The 26,307-nt window shown below is 39.4% G+C and overlaps 1 protein-coding gene across 4 annotated transcripts in view; it reads left to right on the top strand.

Moving 5' to 3' along the window:
* cux1b (cut-like homeobox 1b) overlaps positions 1–26,307 on the top strand; it is a 121,292-nt gene that overhangs the window by 60,403 nt on the left and 34,582 nt on the right. For all 4 annotated transcript variants that reach the window (XM_077494231.1, XM_077494229.1, XM_077494230.1 and 1 more), the window contains 6 exons: positions 4,677–4,755; positions 9,209–9,346; positions 14,558–14,681; positions 17,367–17,443; positions 17,528–17,594; positions 25,840–25,888. In XM_077494231.1, the coding sequence (XP_077350357.1) occupies positions 4,677–4,755; positions 9,209–9,346; positions 14,558–14,681; positions 17,367–17,443; positions 17,528–17,594; positions 25,840–25,888 (534 nt within the window). The remainder of the gene's footprint in view (positions 1–4,676; positions 4,756–9,208; positions 9,347–14,557; positions 14,682–17,366; positions 17,444–17,527; positions 17,595–25,839; positions 25,889–26,307) is intronic.

The following is a 26,307-nucleotide window of genomic DNA, read 5'->3' as shown; positions in this document are numbered from 1 at the left end:
CATACACAATATCAGCATTTCTCTCAAATATTGTTTACAAGAGTGTTCATTTTGACAAGAAATTTGAATTTAGTTTTAGTTAGTCTTTTGACTAAAATTAATTGAAGTTATCTTTAGTCTTCTGATTGTATTTTAGTTTTAATCCAATTTTAGTCGCCGAAAATAAAGAGCAAATTTAGTCGACTAAATTTTTGTCGCCAGTTTTGTCGATATTTCAACTTTTATACAGAAAATGATAAAACACCAATTTGTAACTGTACTTTAACACGCAAGACACATTTAATACAATACAATCTTTTATTAATTGTTTCAATGAAACATGTTGAACTGACAATAATACAACTTAATTTTCACCTAAATAAAAAAAAAGTAAATAATTGCTTGAGATTAATCTTACATCTGCACAACAAATAAAATAAATAAAATAAGTTAAATTAATTACATTAAATTACATTTCAGTAAATAAAGTGTAATGATGCCTGAACAGTTTCTGAGTGGTTCTTTTCCCCAAACGACGTTTCATTCTTTCTGATTGGATTGTGTGCGTTTTCCTCACTGTTGTTTTCAGTGTTTAAGAAAGACACAAATTTGTGAACAGAATGTTATCTCTGTTAAGAAGAAATATGTATTTTGTTTGAAAAAAATGCACTAAAGTAGTCAGTGTGAAGAAGACACCAATTTTAATATTGTGTACAAAAAGAAATGATTTTCTACTTTAAAACATCAGTTTATGTCTTGTAGTTTTATCGTGCATTTATGACCTGACTAATATATCGATAATCGCGGTATCGTCATATCGTGAGGTAATTGTTACTGTGAGCCTTGTATCGCATATTGTTTCATATCGTGAGGTTCCCACCCCTAATTAACGGAATGTGCAAGGGTGGAAGTGCGAGTATTGGCGCGACAGTAACCGTAAACAATGTAGATTGTGTGACTTACGGAAGTAAGAAGTCCCGCCCCCTCCGTGGCATACACCACATTATGATTCATTCTTCTCATTTGACACGCCCACTCATGTTTTTATTGACACATTGGCAAATATTAAGTCAAGTTAAGTCTAAGCTTCTTAAAGTTCTAAGTTCTAAAACCACAAAAACAAACTCTGATCTTGGTGTAAATCCAAAACTGAGCATTGTCATTTTTTATTTTAAACTTGCATGTACAGTATAACACTTTACAAGCACACGTGCATTGAAGAGGTTTGTTTGTGGTGTGTGAGCAGTATTAATCCCAAGTATCCGTAAATCTCCCATTAGCGGCCGCGTAATTGACGATCCTGATCACGATCGTGTCATACCATGACGACACGATTCAGCGTGATGTGACGATTACGCAGCACAACACTGTTTGTGTGTGTGTTTGAGACACGTCAGACCTGTCCATCCGGAGATTATGAGAGAAACATGAGACAAAGATGGATGGTTAGAAAAAAACAAACAAACAAAAAAAAAACAGCACGAGAACATGGAAGTGACAAGAGGGAGAATTGTAAAGAGAGAAATAATGGAAGGGGAAAAGTGGGAGGGGCTGCTGGCACCAGTCGACCGAGAGCCAGATGTTTTGCGGCTAAAAGAAAAAAAAGCACAAAAAAAAACTCGATGAATCAAAGCCATGTGAAGAGATTTATTAGGTTCCCGGCAGAATGACACGGATCCCGCTTTGTTTACAGTGTTGAGAACCACCCATCAGCAACACCGCTGCTTTGGCTGGCAATGTCAACACTTCACATTTGGATTTGGACAGACTTTTGTCTTTTTTTTTTTTTTTTCCTCCCCCTTGCGAATGTGCTGCCGGAGCTGTGAGAGAATCACATGCCTGTTTAGTCTGCGAGCGTGAGGCACAGTAGTCGGCTGTAGCGCTGCCCAGTACAGTAGCAACATCTGAATGTCTTTAGTTGACATCTGTTTCCCTCCATTTCGAATCGACTTCGGATGTGTTTTGCCGCTCGGCGCTACTCGCTCGGCCTGCTTCTCTTACGGGAGCGCGGCAGTGAGTTGAACATAATAAATCGCAATTTGTTTTTGCCATAATTGAAATCACGATTATTCAAATTTTTATTTATTTTTTGTTACAAGAAAATGTTTACACATTTAAAAATATTAAGTCCAATTGAAAAATAGAAACACTATAATTATGTAAGTTCCTTTTGGACCAAGCAAAGCAGAATTTGTTTGTTTATTTATTTATTTATTTATTTACGTTGGCAAAAACTTGAAGTTGGAGTGCAGCTTGTGCACTGTGCAGTAGGACATCACTTATTATTTTTTGGGGGTGTACAAAACAAGAAAATGTTTACACATTTAAAAATATTATGACCAATAAAAAAATAGAAACACTATACTGTAATTATGTAAGTTCCTTAGACTTAGACTTAGACTTGACTTTATTGATCCCTTTGGGATTTCCAGCAGCAATAAGAACAGATAATAAAATAAAAGTAATTCAATCAATCAATAAATAAGGTTATTACACCGAGATTCAATTTAATAAATTAAGTACAGTACAGTACAGTAAAGTGCCTTTTGGATCAAACAGAATTCATAATTACATTTATTTATTTATGTATGCATTTATTCATTTATTTATTTATGTTGGCAAAAACTGGAGTGCAGCATGTGCACTGTGCAGTAGGGCAATTTAATTTTTTTGGTACAAAACAAGAAATTATTTGAAATACCATAATTATGCACGTTCCTTTTGGATATTACATTTAAATTGATTAAATTAGTTATAAAGTTAAAAGGTGCAAACTAAAAAAATTAATATTCATCTCTTTTTTTTTTTTTCCCCCCACAATTATGCTGATTTTGTAATTGTGGCGTGTATTAATTGAAATTGTAATTGAATTTCGATGAATTGCACAACCCTAAATTGAGCACTGTTTTGACCACTGACAAGCGTATTAAACGTCTCCTTCCTGCATGATATCAGAATGAACCCCTTATGGATCCATTCCGATGAATATCGGCGACGGAATGCGTGCCGTGTGTCCTCTCGTGCTAACGGCTGCGTCGGTAATGGAATCGGCGGCTGTATTGCCGCTAAGAGCCGACGGAATAATCTGCCCCTGCTGTGGCTGGAAAGACTGAGCCAGCTGTTTAATGATGTCAGCGTGCTGGAGGGGATACGACCGCACTTACGCTCGCTCGCTCGCTCAGGACAGACAGACAGACAGGCAGACACAAATACACGGCAAACGGAACGTGTCCGTCGCCGCCTGAACAGCTGAGCCGACTGCACGGGAAGGAAATATAACAAGTGTGGTTACACGCAACATACCAACGCGCAGTCAGGGTGGACGACTCGTCCTGTGTGATACACGTCTTGTTTGGTTTGCTGCCATTAGAGGCTGTCAACCTAACCTAAAAGGCTATAAAAACGTGTAAATAAAAAAAAAAATGGCACGACCACACAGTGCAACCCACCAATCAGGAGGAGGTACCGTACCGCTATCCACAAACAAGACGCAACCCTGTTTTTATTCTAAATGCCGTTTTGTGTTCATTTTGTGTAGTCAAGGCTCGAAACTGTGACCAAAATAGTCACACGTGTGACGTTTCTTTCCAGCATTTATAAGAATGTGCCCGCTTTTGTAGAGTAGGATGGGCCAGTTTACTAGTTTGACGGTTTCAACGCGGTTTTAAAAAGTCACGTTTTCAATAACCGCTAAGTAGGGCCCGACCGATTAATCGGCCGCTGATTATAATTGGACGATTGTTGGCCTTCAAACATCGTCCAAAACAATCGGCCTAGTTGGGCCAAATGGATGATTATTTCCCCCTTAAAACGTTATAGAAGAAAACCCAACTTTCCGGACTCTGTGAATGCACCATTTTGCTTGCGTAGCATTAGCAACTAGCAAGTGTGTAGCTTATGTTATTCTGGTTATTTTGTTGTCACTAAGTGTCCATTAAGTTGTTTAATGACACCTCAGTTGGACTTAACTGTCAAAGTAAACACACAACGTTAAGAATGACATCCACTGTATATTTAAATACAAAACATGCTTTGTTTTTAAAAAGATCACTAGCCTAGCGCTAACAGGAAGTTTACTTTTACCACCCTATCCAATATAAGAGTCGTGGAGTCTTTGGAGAGCCTTTGGTGTCGTGATCACATTGACCCTGTCACTATTATACTGTATACTTGCCATTATTTTATGAGTGGTGTCGTTTTCTTTCTTAGTTGTGTTTTATGTTTTCCTAACCCCAATTTCATTTTATGTGTTCCATGCACTGACATGAAAGGCTTTTCATTTGTTCAGTGTTTCCATATAGCACAGAGTGATCTATAAATAAAATGAAGTTAAGAGTTGAGTGTCATATATAAGCCGTACAAATCTAAGTATGCACGGAACGTGTACAGTGAAAGTGCAAATGGCTCGTTAACTACGATATGGACCCTTTGATGGCTTCACTATTACTCGGATAAGTGCAGCAATTCGAAAGCCATTCACTAGAACTTATTTGAAATTCAACTTATTCCACCATTTAGTTCATTCAAGTACAATGTTCCCTCGTTTATCGCGGGTGTTACATACATGTTTTGTTTTTGTTGTTTTGTCTTCTTTTAAAGTATATAAAAGAAATGACCTGCATGTATGACATATGGATGTTGCATGACGTGCACGCGTGACCTGCTAAGCCTCCATTTTCTCTTTTTCCACAATACAGATCGACGCCCTGAGTAAGAGGAGTAAAGAAGCAGAGGCCGCCTTCTTAAACGTGTACAAGAAAATAATCGATGTCCCAGGTAAGACCGCCTCCTCGTGCTGTGTCTCGTGTCGGCTGGCGACAAAAAAATGTCGACGGGAGGGACCCTTTCATGCATGCGTGCAGGCAGCACCAACAGATGAGGAGGGGGTGGGGGGGGGCGTGACACCTTTCCTCTGGTGCTCCTCGGCGACGCGTTCAGGCGTGCTGCGGCGCCCTAATATGTCCACAAGAGATCTCATCTCCCTCCGCTCGTGTTGCCTTCAAGAAGCTTCAAGGGATACGTGACTCATCGAGCCATTTGCAGCAGTCAAAAGTTCATATTTTGTCGACAATTAATGTGGTAACTTCATTATTTTTCATGTACAATTAGTACCTTGATGATGAAATCACCTGTGCTGAGGCTTAGTGACCCAACCCAGAAAACAGGTGAGCCATGATTAGCCGTTACTTACTTCCTCAGCACAGGTGATGTCATCATCAGTCGACAGCAAGTAGAAAAATTACTTTTTTAGGGTATTCATTGGACATGAAAAATAATGACATTATCAAATTCATTCTGGACAAAATATGAACGTTTCACTGCTGAAAATTATTCAATGAGTCAAGTATCTCTAACAAAAACAACAACAAAAAAACTAGAATTCAAAAAAACTTTCGAGATCGAAATAAAATAAAAAGCGTTGTCTAGCAGCAGACAATAGAAAAGCATGAATTGCTACTTTTTTCATTTTACCATGTTGTTTATTAAATATTGTTCACATTTAAAAAAAAAAAAAAAAACTAGGACTGAAACAAACTAAAACTAAAGCTAAGCATTAAAAAAAACTAATAAAAACCAACAGAACCACCCTGAAAACGAATTCAAACTGACTAAATTTTAAAAACACAACTCAAAACGAAATCTAAAACTAAATTCCCCAAACTCTTAATAACCCTGACGTGCGGTCAGCTCAGCGAGCTTGACGAGGGACATGAAGCGCACGGCTGCCGGCAGTTTGTTCGCCTACCCCGAAGGGGGCGACGTATGTCGGAGCGGAGCGGCGCCGAGTTCATCTATAGCATAAAGGAGGTCATCCTATTCCCACGCGTTTAGACCTGCACTCATATCTTTGGATTGTACTGCTCCCAATAAGTCAGCGGCGGCACTGACGGGGGCTATTCTTAACTTGCAGCGAGACAATGATGTAATGCCTGACGCGCACACGCACACGGCAGCAGCAGCAGCCTGACTAATGCGGCGGTCCTGAAAGTGGAAAGTGCGTGTTTTTCTTCTGTCTTCTATCAGCTGAACGCCCGAATAGTCAGGCCAGTGTGCTCTGCTGTACATGAAAGGTGTCTGACCACAACGTTTAGCACCAGTCAAACTGCTTTGAACTTGTGATACAAGGCTCACGATAACGATTATCTCACGATATGACATACAGCGACAATCGATATATTGGTCAGGACACAATATTCAAACTGGTGTCTTCTTCACACTGAGTAGTTTTTAGTGTATTTTTTTTTAAAAACAAATACAAACATCTTCTGTCAACAAATTTGTGTCTTTCTTAAACACTATTGTCATGTAACGCCAGTCAGTTACATAGTCAATTGTTTCATTTTATAAACTGACACCATTTTTTTGTGTCACATTGCAAACGTAAATAAATAAAATGACATAAATATTAAATCCAATTAAAGCAATATTAATTAGGGGTGTGAATTGCCTAGTACCTGACTCGATTTGCATCAGGATTCATAGGTCACGATTCAATTCGATACCGATTAATACCGATACGAATTTATAAGCCGATTGTTGTGATTTAGAAGATACTAATCAGTAAACTTGTACATATACACTGTAAGATTTGTATGATACTGTATTATTTGTTTGTCTGAAACTTTATCTGTTTCATGTTTGAACAGAAATAAAATATTAGGGCTTAATGTTCCATTAATATAACATTTTTCCATGATTATGGTGTGAACCCTAAGTAAGATGTTTTGTTGAATATTTTTCCATCAAAAATTAATATTTAAAAATCTATTCGGACACTTATTTAAACGATTCGAGAATTGCGCGCTGTAATATCTCGACATAGTGCCGAATCGATTATTATTATTTTTTTAACACCACGAGTATTAATATTCCTCAGAAATTGTTAAATGTTAAAATTGAAGATATAAAACACATTTTTCATAGAACCGTATACAAAATGGACTCAGTTGCTCGACAGATAAATGTCTTACACAAAGCTGATGCGTTTTCTTCACCTGAAGACTTGCGTCCATTTCCCTGCCACTCTAATGAGGTGCTGCCCCTAGTGGCCTGCCAAATAATTGCTCAATAAGTCATGAACAATGGAGCTGTTATAGTGGCTGTATATTAATTACAAATATTGCAATACTTGGCGTAGGCGTATTGATAATCTATCGGGAGACAAACTATTACGATTTATTGATATATCGTCACACTCCTACTGGCTGGACAGTCGATTTGAAGGAGTGATGATGATGATGGTGTCTGTGAAGGACAAAAGGTTTGATAAGACAGACAAAGTTCCATTTCAAGGTTGCCAACTTGGAGGCAGGTAGGCGGAGTCTCCATTCAGGGCACCTGCTTATGGTTCTCAATGTTTGTTTGTAGCGTGCGTAGGCGGCGGCCCGGCGTGTCGTGTCACCTTGGCGGCACGGAATCGGCATGAAATTCTCCAACGGTTCTCTGCTGATCTCTCATTAGCATAGTTAAGATATCTAAGTGTGTCAGACATGAGGCGCGCGCGCGCACGCACGCACGCACGCGCAGCCCTTACCCCCAGCTGTAAGCTGTCAGTTCCTCTTATCTGCACCGCGCACGCACACGCACACACCAAGTGCTCTTTTGGCTGGCATGCTGATGAGCGTCGCCCGCGTCTCTTGGCTGCCTGTCACCAGTCTGCCACCCATGAGCACCAATCAGATGTGATTGGCCTGACTGACAGGGCCTCTCTTCATCACGCTGACAGTTAACCCTGATGTGTAGTCAGTCGCACATGTTGGGAAGAGGCCTCCACAAAGTCTTCTTTCGATCGCCATTTTTTTTTTTTTTTTTTTTGTAATACCTATTCTATGTTTTACAATTTCATCAACAAACAAAACAAAACAATAACAAAAACAATATCATCAACACACATTTTTCACCTAACTAAAACTAGACTAGGCTAAAGCCCTCAATAATAAACAATAAATGGGACTAAATCAAGACAAGACGGAAATGTCCTTCACTTAACAAAAATTGGACAAAAATGATTTTGTCAAATTTGTCTCTGCTAATCTGTCACGTCTGCGACACTGTCATGTGACAAACACATGGGACAGACTGCAGGTGGATTCACGGTGAAATGTTAAAAAAAAGAAAAAAAGTAAATTATAGTTATAACTTAACATGAATCCAACGGCTGTAATGTTCCAACAATGTTGTTGGAATGTTAATAAAGGTTTCGCGATGGTTGAGTTTGACCTGGATTCATTACATTTCAGTTGAACTGCGTTTATTTTGAAAATGTTAATTACATTTTTGTATTATACTTATTATAATCCCTCAAGGAGAAATTGAAATTACACTCTGCTGTTTTTTTTTTTTTTCATCATGCAAGTGATGGCTTTGCGCAAATGGTGAGCGCACCCCTCGGATGACGTTGGATTCATTATTTAAGGTTGCATGAATTCGCTTGACAATATTTCTTCTGGGTAAAAATGCTTTTTCATTCAGAAGGCTTTGCAGTTTATATTTTTATTTTTTTGGCGTATTGCAAATGTATTTATTTATGTATACATGTATTTTTTTCTTTTTATTTCAATTTATGTTCACTTTTTTAATCTAATTTCTAATTATATATATTTTTTATATACATTTTTATTTTCACTTGTAGTCATTTATTTATTTATTTAGTCAATTATTTATTTTGAATTTTGGCAGTTTTGGTCCTCCATACAATATGGCCTCAAAATAAAAACAAAGTAATAAAATCCACAAAAATGAAATGTTTCTATTTACCGGTACTATTTAACACCAAACAAAATTTGAACCACTTTCCTCCTCAGCATTAACTTTAAATAATTTACACAGAATTATTCAAAATAAATACCTTTTTACACTTTGGTGATGATAAAAATGCCTGACTAAGCTGAAACAAAATGTTTTTTGTCCCTGATACACGTCAGCAGTATCAGTACAGCAGCAGTCACTTGCTAGCCCGCTGTTACAACGGCAGCATTTGCAATATTATTTTGCCCTTGACGGCACCAGCGCTTCTCTGGAGGGGGGGTCAGAGGTCACGGTCGACGGCAAAATGATGTTCACGCAGCCGTTGGAGATTGATCGCCTTGCTCAAGGACACCTCAGCTGCAAACGTTTGCTCTCACGGGGCCTGCTGAACGCGTTGTTGTCATCTGCCGTTAAATGCTGCTAAATGTGAAAATGCGGCGATTGCGCTGTTGAGTTTTTTGCGCTTGTGCTCCTGCGGCAGATCCCGTACCTGTGCTGGAGCTGGCTCAGCAGCTGCAGCTGAAGCTCCAGAGGATGCACGACATTGAGACGGAGAACAGCAAACTTCGGGAGACGCTGGAGGACTACAACAAAGAGTTTGCAGAGGTCAAAAACCAAGGTGAGAGGACAATCGAGATGTTGTCACGTCGAAGATTCTCTCTTGATGTTGTCCCAACTGTTGTTTTTTGGCCTGCGGGCAACCAAGAAGTGACATTATCACGAGTCCTGTATCATACTGCTTGCATTCAGTTACCCTTCAAACATGAGTACATTGAGTTAGAACATTCATCTCACATTTCTGTTGTTGTTGTTGTTTTTGTGTTTGCACTTATTGGGCTAGCTCTGTTGCTATGCTAGCAGAACATCTAAGATGTAGAGCGTGAAAAGGTTCTTTTTTTTTTTTCTCTCTCTCTTGTTGACCATATATTAACAACAGTTTTTGTTTTGTTTTTTTATGTCATCCTTGCGCCTCACTCTCCAGGCATGACTAATCGATTTGCAATCAGGTTTTTACACTAAATGTAATTTATGTACTACAATCTAATTTGAATAGTATTAAACCACTGACTAATTATTTCATTTTTACTTTTAATTTAATTGTGTTTTTGATTTATTCGGGACACCAATGCCAGTATGAGTGCACAACGCTTAAAATTGCACAAAATGAATGCCAGTTTTCTCTTCTTTTAATTTCTCATTTTTATTTCCTGATCATAAAACCTGTGATTGGCTGGCAACCAGTCCACGGTGTACCCCGCTTACTGCCTGAAGCCAGATGGGATAGGCTCCAGCACCCCCGTGACCCTTGTGAGAAATAAGCGATTAAGAAAATGGATGGGCGGATGATCATAAAACAGCCGCAAGAGAGACCATCACAAGTACCGATACCTTCTGATAACGCTGGGTATTGGCCAAATAACAATACCTGGTATCGGTACCATTTCTATTTTTTTAAGATATGTTATATAAATAAACTAGGGAGAAAAGACAAGGTGAAGAAATACCAATAAATGCATATAATTTGTAAGGAAAATTACTATATATCATTATCGGGATATGCACTTTATTTAAATAATACATTTTTTAAAAAGAGAGAATTAAAAAATGAAATTAATTAAAAAATGAATTATTAATCACATTGTAGAATTTATAATTTTTTTAATTTTATTGCTTCTTTTGGGACATATGACAACAGATTTCACCGATCACATCATCAACAACATCCGAAAGAAGGGCTGACGGGTTGAAGCCATGGCTTACTTTTTCCTCATCGACAGATGACCTGGCCCGTCTTTATACTTAATTATGTTGCGGGTCAAATTGGAAAAATGAACAAATAAAAACAAAACAAACAAACAATTTGACCCATTTCCAAAATCTAGAAAGAAAGAAAAAAAAAAAAACTTTCAACTTTTTTTCTAATTGCATCATGTGATTGTTTTTTTGTTTTTTTCCCACATTGACCCGTGAACAACAAGCACAACAAGAATGTTTAAAAAAAAATGAGGTGTTGATTTGAATTGTGTAGTGTCTCCATACAACTTGTTCACTTCTGATCCAATATCAATATTGCAGCCTGTATTAGTGTTCAATACCGATATGGATCCCATACGATTTCAGCAGGAATGATACATGCTATCAATTTTATTTTATTTTTTTCATATGAAATGCAAGAAAACTTGGATCAAGTGATACAATTAACAAATTAACAAATACAAATAGTTATCAACAGTAGGTATGAGTAAATATGACATTATATAACATTTGGGTTCCATCAATTCAACCCCAAACATGAGAATGTACTGAACTTGAAAAAGTGGGCTCTGCATGTGAGAGATCCAGACACTGCTGGATAAAAGAGCAGGAGCGGAGTCTGGAATGGACTTACTGCTCTTATATGAGATTCCTGATATAATCCCATAATGTTTTGGAATCGGGACGATATCAGGTTGAACACCCCAAAAAAAGAATTAATTAATTAAATAAATAAATACATTAATAATATTCATAATAATAATAATATTCATAATAATAATAATATTCATAATAATAATAATAATAATAATAATAATAAATTAATAATTAATTGAAAATTAATGCAATATCCAATCGGGACACCACTAATATAAAGCATTTTAAGTAGTTTTTTTTTGTATGAAAAGGGTTTTACTTAAGCGGTTTCGATCGTTGATAGATAAAAATGACAAAAAGTTGCCCACTCCTGCATTAGACGGCACTCTGCGAGCATGAAGGAGAGAGAAGGGGGGAGGGCAGGGGGAGAACAATATTTCCTTTGACAACACGTGAAAATGATGAAAAGCAAACGGATCGCCAGGGAGCCTGTTAATCAGATTTGAAAATAAATAATCTATCCCGACATCACAAGCAACTTGAGAGCCGTGTGCCACTTTGAATTACGCCGTTATAAATCTTGAGTGTGATTTGGAAATGCTTGCAATTATAATTAAAAATGGATGGCCCGACAAGTCTGCGCAATGAAAATGTGGGATTGAATCGAGTGTTTTCTTTCCTTTTGCATCGGCACTCTCAACGCCGTTTTGTTGACGATATTTATTTATTTTTTTACAGTGGAGAGAAAACCTACATGGCGGACGTTTCTAATCCACGTTTGGCAATATTTGAATGGCTCGTGCATTATTAAAAGCAGAAAATGTACAAGGTTTTACTCTTCCAATTAGCTTTTCAGGGGGAAAGAACATGTGGCACTTTTTCATGAATAAAAAACGACCGGCTACCTCGGGGTAAAGAAAGATGGGAAAAGTGACAAAGGCAGAGATGAGCGGGCGAGAAAGACTTGGAAAAGTGCTTTCATTTCAAGGCAAGTTTATTAGTATAACACATTTCATAAACAAGGCAAATCAATGTACTTTACACAAGGAAAGACAACACGTCAGCATCAACAAACACAGTCGTTAAAGGGATAACTTTAAGGGGAAACTCGGTAAGGCGGAACTAAGTAGTTAAAGGGATGACTCACTGATTCATTTTCAGCAGTAAAAAGTTTATATTTTGCCCAGAAGGAATTTGATAACTTCATTATCTTTCATGTACAATTAATGCCTTTAAAAAGTCATTTTTCAACTTGTTGTCGACTGAAGATGACATCACCTGTGCTGAGGAAGTAGGTAACGACCAATCAGGGCTCGGTTTTCTGTTCAAACTCAGAAAACAGGAGAGCCGTGATTGGTCGTTACCTACTAACGTCAGCACAGGTGATGTCATCATCAGTCGACAGACAGCAAGTAGAAAAATTAGTTTTTAACTCATTTGCTCCCAAAAACATATAAATACGTTCTATTTTAAACGTATTAAGTGTCCCTCAGACGTATTTATACTTTCTTTTTTTTAAAATGTTTTTTATGCTAGAGCATACAGAAGACTTTGATGCAGCCTTTCAACTCCAAAGAACGGTTGAAGAAATGGTAGTTATTACACAAATAAACACAAGTAATGAAGTTAACAACAAATTCTGGACAAAATATGAACTTTTTACTTATGAAAATGGCTCAATGAGTCAAGTATCCCTTGAACAACATTAAGAGCAAAGAAGAGAAAACAAAATTAGGTTACAAAATGTAAAAACGTTTAGCGTATCCATCCATCCATCCATCCATTTTCTTGACCGCTTATTCCTCACAAGGGTCGCGGGGGCTGCTGGCGCCTATCTCAGCTGGCTCTGGGCAGTACGTTTAGCGTAACGAAGTTTAAAATAATAATTATATATAATATTATATTGTAATATATAATAATTATATAATAATAATAATAATGATAATGATGATGATGATGAATTTGCACTCGGATCTGACTTCACTTCTGTTGGCAGCCTTTTCCATTTGTGTGCAGCATAACAGCTAAATGCAGCTTCACCATGTTTGCTTTAGACTCTGCGTTCCACTAGTTGGCCCAAGTCTGTAGATCTTGCACTTCAAGTCCAGGAGACGGGGGCGGGGGACAGAGGGAACGTTTTGGAATCTCCCTTTTTTCTCCGCGAGGGTTAATTGGAGCAGCTCGATAGCGGCAGGGTTCCATTCTGCCATTGATTTTCCCTCTTTGGGGATATTTCAACCCCAAAACGGGCTGTGGAACTCCCACTCCTGTTCGACACACACACATGCTGAGCTGCACGTGCACGCACGCACGTGCACGCACACACAAATGGTGCAGGGGCCATTGATCCTTGCAAGCTAAATGTTTCAAGTTGAGTTAAGCAGTTAAGAGGGCTCTGAGGGGACTCTCCTCTATTGATTATGTGTCAGAGTAGTGAGACTGGAGTTTAAATCACACGCACACACATGCTTGCTAAGAGCCCTCAGTCAAAGGCCGCGATGCTCTTTATCACCGTCGCAGGCATTTCTATCGTTCTCTGAGAAATCCACACACGTACACAAGAGGCCTATTTATTTACGACTCCAGTTACCTGTTAGATTTATTTGCGGGCCGAGCTCGGCAGTCGGCGGCTTACGGGCTTTTAGCGCTAATGCAGTCCTAATGAATACAGCGCATCTTTTTATTTATTTATTTATTTGATCTTTTTTTATCTTTATTTATTTTTTTTAAATTTAAGGAAAAAAAATGAATAAAGTGTACCTTATTTTATTTTTTTATTTTTACGTATTTTATTTATTTTTTGTTTTATTATTATTATTATTATTACTATTATTATTATTTATTTATTTTATTTATTTATTTATTTATTTTTAAGAAAAAAAATGAATACAGCGTATCTGCTCCCGGAGAACACCAGCGTCTCCTCCGTCCGCTCGGGATGGATGGAAAGGCCAGGCGGGAGAATCCTGCGCGCGTGCATGAGGCCCTCGTCTCTGTCCACTGGGGAGAATTTGCGCGAACGTGCACATACCACGCTTGCGCACATGCCGCACGCTGGAAATGAGATTTTAGTTGTTTTTTTGTTTGTTTGTTTTTTATTTTTTTTTTAATATATATTACTTGTACACAAGAATTCAAAAAAACCACCATGCGAGCGACATCATCTGAAGGTGCTTTTCTATTGGCTGCTGCTACATGACGTCACTTCTGTGTGACATTTTCAGTCGTCCTTATTCGGTTAATATCAAAATAAATCACTTAAAATCACATTTCAAATCATCCCCAAAGGCTCATGCGTTAAATTAATTACCAAAGACGAAAACAAAAGACATTTTTTGTTATAATTATAGGTAGTTTTAGTTAGTTTTATAAACATAAAATGTAGTTTCAGTTTGTTTTCCTTATTTTTCTACGTCGTTTGTGTTTTCATATTGCCTGTGTTTGCATCCGTGTTGATGTGTTCATTTCCGTCCCGCAGAGGTGACCATCAAGGCCTTGAAGGAAAAGATTCGCGACTATGAGCAGTCGCTGAAGAACCAAGCTGAGAACCTGGCCCAAGAAACGCAGCTCCAGTTACACAATGACTATGCAGAGAAGGAGAGGTGTGTGCGTGTGCCTTTTGACATTCAATACTTTGGATGATCATAATCATATTGTGATTCGATTGAACAGTGCAGCTGATTTCTTTTTATTTTTAACGAAAAGGCCCCCAGCATTCCGACGTGATCATTTGTATTGCGTTCTTCATCACCTCGCTCGGCCCTTTTAAAAACAAAATCAAACAATGTCTGATTTGTCCCATGGCTGTGCCACTTTTACCTTGATTGGAATCAGCGACTGCTATTTTCTGTCTTTACCACCAACTATTCCAAGCATCCTGTCTGGATTTGAATGTTCCACACGGGTCCTTTTTATTGGCTGCGGGAGTGGAATGAAACCCTCGAAATAACTTGATTTGATATGCTTCAGATTAGCCTTCATAATTAATTGTAATGGACCACTTCCTCGTTGAAGCAATTGGATGGCTTTTTATTTATTTATTTTTTTTCTGTCAGAAACACAGGGCGCTTGTGCTTGCAGTGATGAATGATTTAAAAAAAATAAAAAATAAAAAATCACATTGCCGCCAGATATTTGATCAATGTGAAATGTTATCTTGTGATGCCACATTAAGTGACATTTGTCAAAGGCATGTTAAATGTGCTTATTTTGGTTAGTGCTTGGACTATTTCAGGGTTGAAAAGGGACATGCTTTGTGTTCTTAGAAACAGGGTGAAAAGTATCTGGCATCTTGTGCCTTTAATTTGACATAAAAGAAACCACTGTAACCGAGGGCGGGAAAAAAAATGCTGCTTGAACAACAAGCATGCCCGATTCATAAAACTATGAATCGATACTTTTAATACAGCTTTTTCTCCCCGTAAATTAATGTTGCGAATGCCCCCCAAAAGAAGTAAGGTAAGAATTGAACATAAAAACACAAAACGTGGATGCATAATTATGAACTATGGCTGTGTCTCTTACAATGCAGTTACATTTGTTTTTATTTATTTATTATTAACCATTGGAACCTTAGTATAAAGTATATAAGTCAAATTGGTACTGCATGAAGTCCTTAACTGAATCCAAAATCAATGTGAATTGAATCGAAACGAATTGGGCCCTTGTGAATTGAATCGAATCAATAATGGAGTTGACGAGATTCTTTCAAAATGCTCCGTCAAAACCCGACTCACAAAAACATGACAGCAACGCGCTTGTTTATTGTGCACGTTTTGCCCGATTTTAAGACAAACAGACGAAGATGAGTCGACCCGTTTGCATTTCCTGTACGTCAGTGTTTTTATAGCCCCCTTCCTGTCTGACTGAGGGCCCACTTCCTGCCTGCGAGAGCGCGGGGGGGGGGTAGTAAATGGATGGGCACCTCTGATACGGGGCTTCTTCAAGGAGCGAGTGAAGGGACGAGATGAAAGGATGAAATTGAGGGCACGAAAAAAAAACTGGAGATGACAGGAGAGACGTCTCGGCGGCATCAAAGAGTGCCATAAAGACGCTCTTTGTGCTAGATTATTGATGTTTTTACACGCGCTGGCAATTTCTCAGCAGACACCAACTTTTTATATGCTAAGAATGAATCTATTTTATCCGTGTGGGTTTTTGGTAGAACCGCACCTCCTCACCCGCTTCCTCGACACTCCTCCCCCCCGCCCGTGGGTGCCGAGCGCCCCAGTGGCTAGACATTCCTGCCTAATAGGGCTGGCTTAATGAGGAGTGGCTTGCATCGGAGAGATTTTTTAGTCGGGGGGGGCACACTTGAGAAATGGTGGGAAAATGGAGAGTAGCTGCAGCGGCCGCAAAATGTCAACCTCAGGATTTATTGACCACTTTGTGCTCGCTTTGTAATGTAACTTTTGTGTCGTGTTAACTTCGTCAAGGAAAGCGAAACAAAAATAATTTCATCAACACAAATTTTTCACCGGACTAAAACTAGACGAGACTAAAACCCTCTGATAAACAATGACTGGGACTAAATCAGTATGCATTTTTGTCGACTAATGAAGACGAGACGAACATGTACTTCACGTAATAAAAACTGGACTAACATTTTATGGGCATTTTAGTTCATGAACAAAAACGAGACAAACATGATATGATTTTTGTAAAATCTTGTCTCTGCTAATCTGTCACGTCTGTTATAAAGCACAGCAATAAAGTTCCAACAATAATGTTAATCTGACTGCTAACTAATGCTAGCTAACAAGCTTATAGCATGGAGACATAGTAGCCACTGCAATTGTGTGTCAAGTTGTTTTTCATCAAAAATGGTGAGAACATCCATCCATCCATCCATTTTCTTGACTGCTTATTCCTCACAAGGGTCGCGGGGGGTGCTGGAGCCTATCTCAGCTGGCTTTGGGCAGTGGGCGGGATACACCCTGGACTGGTTGCCAGTCAATCGCAGGATGATAAGAACATTTGATGTGAAATAGTTTGATCCGAAATGTTCGACAAAATCTGTTGAGAAAAAAATATATATACAGGGGATAACTGACTAAAACTAGACTAAAATGTTGACAGTTTTCGTTGACTAAAACTAGACAAATAAAATGTTTTCTTGGACTAAAATAAAAACTTAAAGGCTTGATTTGTAGTCCACCAAAAATGAACTAAAAAAAAACGGGATGAGGTTGACTAACTGTGATTAAAAACTAATAAGCGTGATTGAAACTGTACTAAATTTAAAAATGATGGATGAAAATGAATGTGACTTTTGTGTGCCTTGGTAGGAAACTCCAGGAGAGCCAAGACTCCATGTCGTCACGGTTGGAAGAGGCCGAGCACAAGGCCCAGTCCCTCCAGACAGGTAATCCGCCCTGAAGGAAATGTGATATGTGACGCAGCTCGAGTCGGGAAAGTTTTTCACGACTCTCGTCGATGTTTTTTGCAGCACTTGAAACAACTCAGGCCGAGCTCTTTGATTTGAAGACAAAATACGACGAGGAATCCTCAGCAAAGTAGGTGTCGCAACCGCCTCCCTCCTCCGTTCCTCACATAATCATCCTGTTTAGTGCCTGGAAACTCCCTCTGCTCTCGTAACAGCTGGATTGTCTCCCGCAAGGCCCAGCCAGCCTCACAATCCCGGCATTACCCGCTGCACTGTAAATACTAACTAACCAAGGTTATTCAAGTTAACTTAAAGTAACGAAAAAAACTCAAACTAAAATTCAAAAAGCAATTTTGTTAACGAAGTAAAATAAAAACGAAAATGCTTTTTAAAAAAACGGGAACTAACATTTTATGTTTCCAAAACTAACTCTAATTATAGAAAAAAATGTTCTTCGTTTTAGTTTTTGGCAATGAATTTAATGCATGAGCCTTTAGGGATGATTTAAATGTGATTTTAAGTCATTTATTTTGATATTAACCGGAATAAGGATGATTGAAAATGTCAGCAGCCAATAGAAAAGCACCTTCAGATGACGTCGCTCACATGCTGTTGTTCGAATATTGTGAATTAATATGTTTTTTAAACTAAAACTAATACTGAAAGTAACTAAAACTAAGCCTTTATTAAATAACTAAAACTAATAAAAACTAACAGAACCATCCTGAAAAAGAATTAAAACTAACTAAAGGGGTTAAAAAACAAAACTCAAAATGAAATTCAAAGTAACTCAAATGAAAATTCCAAAACTATAATAACACTGATACTGACATGATGTGATGATGCGTTGTGGGGGGGCTGCGAGCACAGATGCGAACACAAACATCTAAATCGGTTGGAATTTGGCACGCTGATCAAAAAGTGGATTTATTGAAAGAGTGTGATTTTAATTTGATCATCTCATGTCCCCAATCCTGTCATTTGAGATGATTTCAAAATAATGTACTTGCATAAGAGGAAGGGAGGGATATGTGGTTGAAGCGGAATAACATTTGCAGCGTCCACATACTTGGAAATGCGACGGTTAAACCAACAATTGATCTTGAGGAACATTGTTTACCTGATTTCCCTTTTTTTTTGGCTAATGTTTTCCTACATGAGATGAATGAATAGTTGATAGAAAAATAATGTTTTTTTTCACATTTAAGAGCCGCAGTATATGTGCCCTGATGCCGATTCTGGATTGTGCCAAGGCAGCGGATCTTCATGTGCCGTAAACTTGGTCCGATGCACGTTTAACCAAACCATTCCGCGAGTCAATATGTGGAGGAACTCAATATGTTTTTGTATTCGCAAGTAATTGTCTCAATATTAAGTGTTATTAGAAATTGTAGGTTTTTTATATGTATTGCTGTCGTGTACAAAAGCACAATACTATGAGCTCGTTTTTTTTCCTGCAATATCATGATAATTATTGTATCATGACATTCATATCGTGATAATATCGTATTGTGATGTTTGGATATCATTACATCTCTACTATCCGTTGTGTTCTTTCACCTCGAACGCTTTCAGGACGGAACTGGGAAAAACCAACTGGGATATATCCGACTGGAAGTGCATTAGTTTCTGAATCGGCTCAATGCATAAAACACAGCAGACTATAAACGAAGCTTTTCAGGCTTTTTGGTTCTCTCCCCCACCTTTGCCCAAATTCACCGTGCCTGTCCATTAAGAGAGTTGTTCAATTGACTGGCTGTTACAAACAGATCGATCCAACTTCCCTCATCCTCACACTACCTTATCTCCCCCCCCCCTTTTTTTTTTTTACTTCTCTCTCACTCAAACGCTATCTTTTATCAGTTTATGAGAGGAAAGTCCACAGGAAGATTGCACAGCGCAATGGTGCCGATCAATACCGTTCGTCTATAGACTATTGGCAGTCACCCCTTTTTTGCATTTTCTTCCAGCAGCCACATTGCACCCTTTCACGCGTTTCTTTACCTTTTAACTCCTGCTTTTTCATTGCCCCTTTAATGCGAGCAGAAAACACATTTTGTGTCGGAAGGCCCCGTTTGCTTGCGTAGGCTAATAAACATCACATCCCTAACGCACGCTCACGTACACATCCAAAACGTGCTCGCTCGCTCGCTCACTCAACCGCCCGCCCGAGGCAGTCCGGGTCCTTGACTATGTGGCGTGCTGTGATCTGAAATTTTAATGCAACGCTTTAAAGCGCACACAAACCCTCGCTAACCCCGCACCCTCCCCGGTCCTTGGAGTCCCCCACCCCCCCCCCCCCCCACCCCCTCCCGTTTACTGCTTGGCTGAGCAAATGGCCAGTGTTTGGCTGAACACAACTTTTTAACCCTTTGCATGCTTCACAGTTTGACACCGTTAAAAAAAAAAAAAAGAAGGCGTCCATACGTGCACGTTTTCACGTCGTGTGCATCCGCTCGCACACTTGCGCTGAGCTTGCTGCTAAGGAGGCCATTGCGTGACAAATGTGCCATCCTCTTGGTGCATTTGGGTAATCTGCCTTTTAAAAGACACACACATGCACGCACGCACGCACGTGGTGAGAATTTGTTGGGTCGGCGTGCGCGCTGGGGACCGTGTGCGAGTTCCAGCAGGAAGGAGAAGTAGTTAGCCCCCTTCTCTCTGTGTTAGCACTTTGAGGGTCTGCCTGGCCGCATTTTTACCCGTTTAGTTACCATTAAAGATTCATGATGTATTGATCCACAGCCCTGCAGGGTGTTGTGTATGTGTGTGTGTGCGTATGGCTGCACACGTGTGTGTTGTTTAATCTGCGTGTAAAAGCTTGAGGGTCCATTTGAGGAGGAACAAAATTGTAGCTGATTAGGGAGCACTTTGTAAATTTCCGGTTTGTATATCAAATCCACACACACACACACACACACACAAGAGGGGTGGGAACCTGTGGGTACCTTACGATACGATACGATATGCGATACAAGGCTCGCGATAACGATGATCTCATGATATGACGATACCACGATTATGGATATATATTGGTAATAATAAATTCTAAATAAATAAATAATAACGCTCATCAACGATAAAACTACTAAGGACATAAACTGATGTTTTTTTCAATGAAAAAATTGTTTCTTTCTGTACCGTCACTGGAACACAATATTCAAAATTGGGTCTTCTTTACAGTGAGTACTTTACTGTATTTTTTTTTTTTAAACAAATACAAATGTCTTCTTAACAGAGACAGATTTCTGTGAACTTTCTTAAACACTATTGTCATGTAACATGTCAGTCAGTTACATAGTCAATTGGTTCATTTTATAAACTGACTAAATTTTTTGTGTAACATTGCAAAAGTAAATAAATAAATAAAATTACTTGAGTATTAAAACCAAGTATGCTTTAAAATGTTAAAATTGAATATATACGAGACATTTTTCATCAAAACATGCAAAAATGAGTCAGTTGCTGGACAGATAAACACAAATCAAAGTAATCTGATGAGTCTTCTTCGTCTGAAGACTTGGGTCCATTTCCCCGCCACTCTTATGAGGTGCTCCCCCTAGTGGCCCGCCAAGTAATTGCCCAATAAGTCATGAAGAATGGAGCCGTCATAGTGGCTGTATATTAACTATAAATATGGAGATACTTGCGTTGGCGTATTGATAATCTATTGGGAGACAAAGTATCACGATTTATCGCAATATCGATATATATCGTTACACTCCTACACACTACTGTACTATGAAGTGGGGCAAAAGGTACACACACTGTCTGTCACACTCTCGCAACCAGCTTCCTTTTAAAACTTCCTTTTAAGCCTCCTTGAAGTCCCCAAGGTAACGTACTGTGAAAATGCAACGTGGAGAAGGCTACAGAAAGAAAAGGAGAACGGAGTGATGAAAGCTGCAGGGCAAAAAAAAAAAAAAAGAAAGAAAGAAGTGAAAAGCAAGCCGGGGTCTGGAGGCTACTGCGAGGAAGAAGGGATCAGAGTGTGACAGAGGAGGGAAATGAAAATCTAAATCGGGGAATATCCTGCTGGCACTGAGGACACGGGCTGAAGGGGGGGGGGGGGGGGCAAAGAGACGAGGAAAGAAAAAGAAGAGCGGCAGACATACAGTAAGGTGGAAGAGAGTGAGAGATGAAAAAGGCTTGTCTGTAATGGAGGAAGTACAGTAACAGCTTCAAGCAAAAGTCGACCCCAAAATGTACAATATGTTGTATGCAGCCCCACAATTGTAAACACGGCATTCTCATTAATATTGTGTTAGGGGAATATGAGTCAAGCAGCTAAATCCACCTGTTTTATCCATTCCAGGGGACAGCCATTTTGTCTTGTACTGCCACTTGCCGTCGACTGAAAATGACATCACAGTTGCTCGGAGCTCAGACGGCCAATCACGGCTCACCTGTTTTTCCGAAGCTCAGCCATGATTGGTTGTTGATTTTGCTAAACTCGTATTCCACAAGCACAATATTAACTCATTGACTGGCAGCCATTTTGAGTGAAGCAACACCCTTTGCTCCTGGCTGTTATACTGGATTTGGACTGGTTTTGCAAGGCCCGAAGAATATTTCTATAAAAACATGGATGGACCCTACCAAAAGTAAGATTTGAGTCTCTTTTTATGTTTCTGTTTTACTGTAATTTGCATTAGAATATAGCTAAGTTTCATCATGATTCACATTCTGGTAAAAACCCTGACAGAAAGAGCTTGTTGCAACATGGCCTTTGCTCATCGCATGCTCTGCTGCCACCTGCTGGCCATTTTTGTAATTACTACCATTTTTTTCACCCGTTCTCTGTAGTTGAGAGGGTGTATCAAAGCCATCTGTATGCTCTAGCACAGTGGTGTCAAACATACGGCCCGCGGGCCGGATCAGGCCCGCAAGTGGGTTTAATCCGGCCCGCGAGTTGATTTTGTAAAGTTAAAAAAAATAAATAAAAAGAATGTAATGTCTAATTAATCAGCCGGCCACAATCAAAACATACAAATTTGTAATTTCACAAGCAGTCCTCAGATGAGTAATGCAACTTGAACGGGGAATCGTCATCCTGGATGTCTTTATTTTGCATTCAAACTTTTTTTTTTTTTTAATCATACACAGACATAAATGTGTTAAATTACTGGTAACACAAATAGATATGACAAGGATTAACGTGCTTATAACATTATTAACACCCATGCAATGCATTCTGGGAACAATACATATTGAAAACAGGTCAATTTAACACGTCCGGAATGTATACCGGCAAAGTGTTGCCGCATTCCATTTGCATCCGTCTTATTTTTCGGAACAATATGATTACAGATGAGCTCCGTAATTTAGGGCTGGTCCACGAAAATATGCGTATCAATTATGGCAATTGTTTTTAAGTTATATACCGTTATTTTCCCGATTTGGCCCACTTGATAATATATTTTCCTCCATGCGGCCCCTGAGCTACCATGAGTTTGACACCCCTGCTCTAGCATAAAAAAAAACAACAACAAAAAACGTTTAATACGTCTTTGGGACACTTAAAACATTTAAATAGAACATATTTATACGTTTTTTTGGGGGGAGCAAATGAGTTAATCCGATACTTGTTTGGATAAGTGTAGGTGCATACAACATATTGTAAAGAATTTTCAGGTTGACTTCTTCTTAAAAGACAAATGTTAAAAAAAAAAAAGAACAAAAAAGTTGTTGATGTGCTCTATAGCACCTCCATGTGGCTGCTTCATCTAAAATGTCCATCCATCCATTTTCTTGACCACTTATTCCTCACAAGGGTCGCGGGGGGTGCTGGCGCCTATCTCAGCTGGCTCTGGGCAGTAGGCGGGGTACACCTTGAACTGGTTGCCAGCCAATCGCAGATGTGAACTTGATAAATGCTGACCTTCGAAAAGAAAAGCCCACTTCTATAGCGTTTTGGGAGCAAGCATGCGTCGCTGACGGACAGTCGCTCCGCTTCCCTCGGAATCCGCAGAAAATCCTTTCCCTGTGATCTGCTTTGGCCGTCAGCCTACAGCTTTGCCTTTTATAATTCCCAAATAAAGCCAAATCCAAAAGGTTATTTAAGAAGACTTTGTGCATCTGCACTTTGATTAAATGATCACATTTGGAGCTGTATTTGGGTTGCATTACGATATCCATAAACGCTCTCCATTACAAGCTTTTCTGGCTCGTTGGCTCTCTTGACCTCACATTTGCGCGCGTGACAAACGCGTAGGCCGCTCACGCACGCACGCACACTATAGCTTAAGACAGGATAAAAGCTGGTGAGGTAGTAGCGTACTATTATGTTGCCTAAATGCACACGGCATCCTTTTAACTCTTGGGGAAAGAATAAAAGTGGAGAGTGAAAAAGCTCTCCTCCCCTCATCTGACTTTTTTGTTTTTTTTTTTTTTTTTTTTTTTTTTGTCCCTGCCTTGCCGTTGGCACATTGTTGACCTAATATCAACTTTGTCTGTTTTGTTAAACACGTTAGAATGAGTCGTTGTAAAGCCGATGGGACTGTTTCTCATACACAAAAGCTGCGTGGGTCTTTGGCTACGCCATCAAAAGACCGCAGCGCATAACGGTTGCACGTCGGTTCTCGCATGCTGTTGGACTTGTTTGTGCTCAGCGCCGCTTATGCAATGTAAGCACACACTCACGCATGAACTACAATTAAGCCTGTATTTTCACTTCATGACTTTTTTATGAATGAGTTTCCATAAAGGGAGAGAATGATGTTTTCGTGGTTAGCATTAGGAGACGATCGATTAATCAGCCATGTTAGCCCTTTTATAAGCATTTTTTTGTTTTTTGCCCATGTTTCTCTCAGTTCTAAAGTTAGTCAAATAGAGTTATTATAGTTTCGGAATTTTTCATTTGAGTTAGTTTTTATTTCGTTTTGTTTTCTTTTTAAATAGAGTTATGTTCTTAACCGCTTGCTGCTCACAAGGGTCGCGGGGTGGCTGGAGCCTATCCCAGCTGGCTTCGGGCAGTAGGCGGGGTACACCCTGAACTGGTTGCCAGCCAATCGCAGGGCACACAGAGACGAACAACCACCCACACTCACAAGCACACCTAGGGATAATTCGGAACACCCAGTTAACCTGCCAAGCATGTCAACGTAATGTGGGAGGAGACCGGAGTACCCGGAGAAGACCCACGCGGGCACGGCGGGAACATGCAAACTCTACCCAGGAAGGCCGAAGCCTGGACTCGATCTTGCGTCCTAAATTTGTCATGACTGGGTCATGCCAGGGTAAAGTTTGGTTCATGCAAGGGTTATGTTTGGGTCATGACCGTGAGGTCAAGTGTCTGTTTTGAACTGATGTAGCCGGCATCTAGTTTCAACTGGTCTTAAGCTACGTGATGTCAGGAGCTATGTGATGTCAAGAATCTTTAATCTCTTTATCTGGTCAATAGCCAATCAGTCAGTCCTGTTACCCACATGTCTTACCACACTAACTGAGAAATGTGTGTTTTGTCGGATTATTCCTCTGTCCAGCTGGCCACCTGCTCCTCTTTTCCTCGATGCCTTCTCGTTGTTTCTGGTCAAGTCAAGTTTTGATGTTATGCGAATATAGTGTTAAACTCTTATTTGTGTCTACCCTTTTGGGATCCGACTCCAGAACGTAACAAAATTGAGTTAGTTTTAATTAGTTTTCAAGGTGTTTCTGTTGAAATTTTCATCCTGCCGTGAGTGATTAAAACAAACGTGTAGATAGAATGTCGCATCGTCCAATCAGCTCGAATTATTGCACAGAAGGTCCCGCCTTTTCTGACCAAATTACTGTGGAGAGGTGCCGGCTATTGCCAGGTTAGAAAACCACCTCCACTCATGCGCTTTTGTTCCATTGCACATCTTGACATCTAAAGTCAAAGTCATGCATATATGGATGTCAATGACAAGAAAAGACTTTTGTCCAAATTGACGACAATAAAGAGAATAAAGAGAATTGGAGACGTGACGCTGTCTGACCTCTCACAATTGAGAGGTGACGTGTGGCCTCCAATGCCGACCATTAGTCAGACACAATCTCTCTCACAGCTTCATAACAGATTAGTCTGCTGTATTAGGACTTAGAGCTCTATTAATGTTATCCCTCTGTTTGAGTGCGGCCGCGGTTTTAGCGGAGCTTACACGTGCGCATCGAAACTTAACTACACGCACACATACAAGCTGCTCGCGCGCTCGGGTTATGGAGTTCACAATCGAGGGATTAAGGTGAAATTTAGACGCCAGCTTAATGGACACGGCACTAGCATTGTGTAAATGTGACTTCAATGTGTTTTGTTTTGTTTTGTTTTGTTTCCTGCATGTGTTCGTACATGTGTGTGGTCTCATTGAAGGCGTCACATCCGCTGTGCGTTAGTAACTGAATGATGTCTTCCTCAGGTCCGATGAGATTGAGATGGTGATGACAGACCTTGAAAGAGCCAATCAGGTAAAAGGCACTCACTCACCGTCCAATCAATGGCATTGCACTACTTTATTTGACTTTATAATTGTTGTTTATTCAATAAGAATAAAAATGCATACACTCCTCATAAAAAGTTCGGGATATTCAACTTTTTCAGGTTCAATTTCAGGATGACTCTTAAGTGCATTCTAGTCTTTATAGGTCAACTTACTTCTATTATATCTTAACTTTTGAATGCAACAGTTACATTTTGATGTAGTTTTTGCCCAACTAGCCAAGGCAAACTTTACAATGAGGTATGAACCATTAACCTCGCTCTCGCGAGATGAATTCTCACAGTATTTGTGAGTTCACAAACGCCGGAGAATACATCTTGTACCACTCCCACTGATAACTGTCGATCCAAACCACCAATCACAGAGCAACATTGTGTTTGGGGGCGG

This window comes from Festucalex cinctus, chromosome 13 (genome assembly GCF_051991245.1).
Source record: "Festucalex cinctus isolate MCC-2025b chromosome 13, RoL_Fcin_1.0, whole genome shotgun sequence".
Classification (NCBI taxonomy): Eukaryota; Metazoa; Chordata; class Actinopteri; order Syngnathiformes; family Syngnathidae; genus Festucalex; species Festucalex cinctus.
This window is presented reverse-complemented; position numbering and strand designations above follow the sequence as displayed.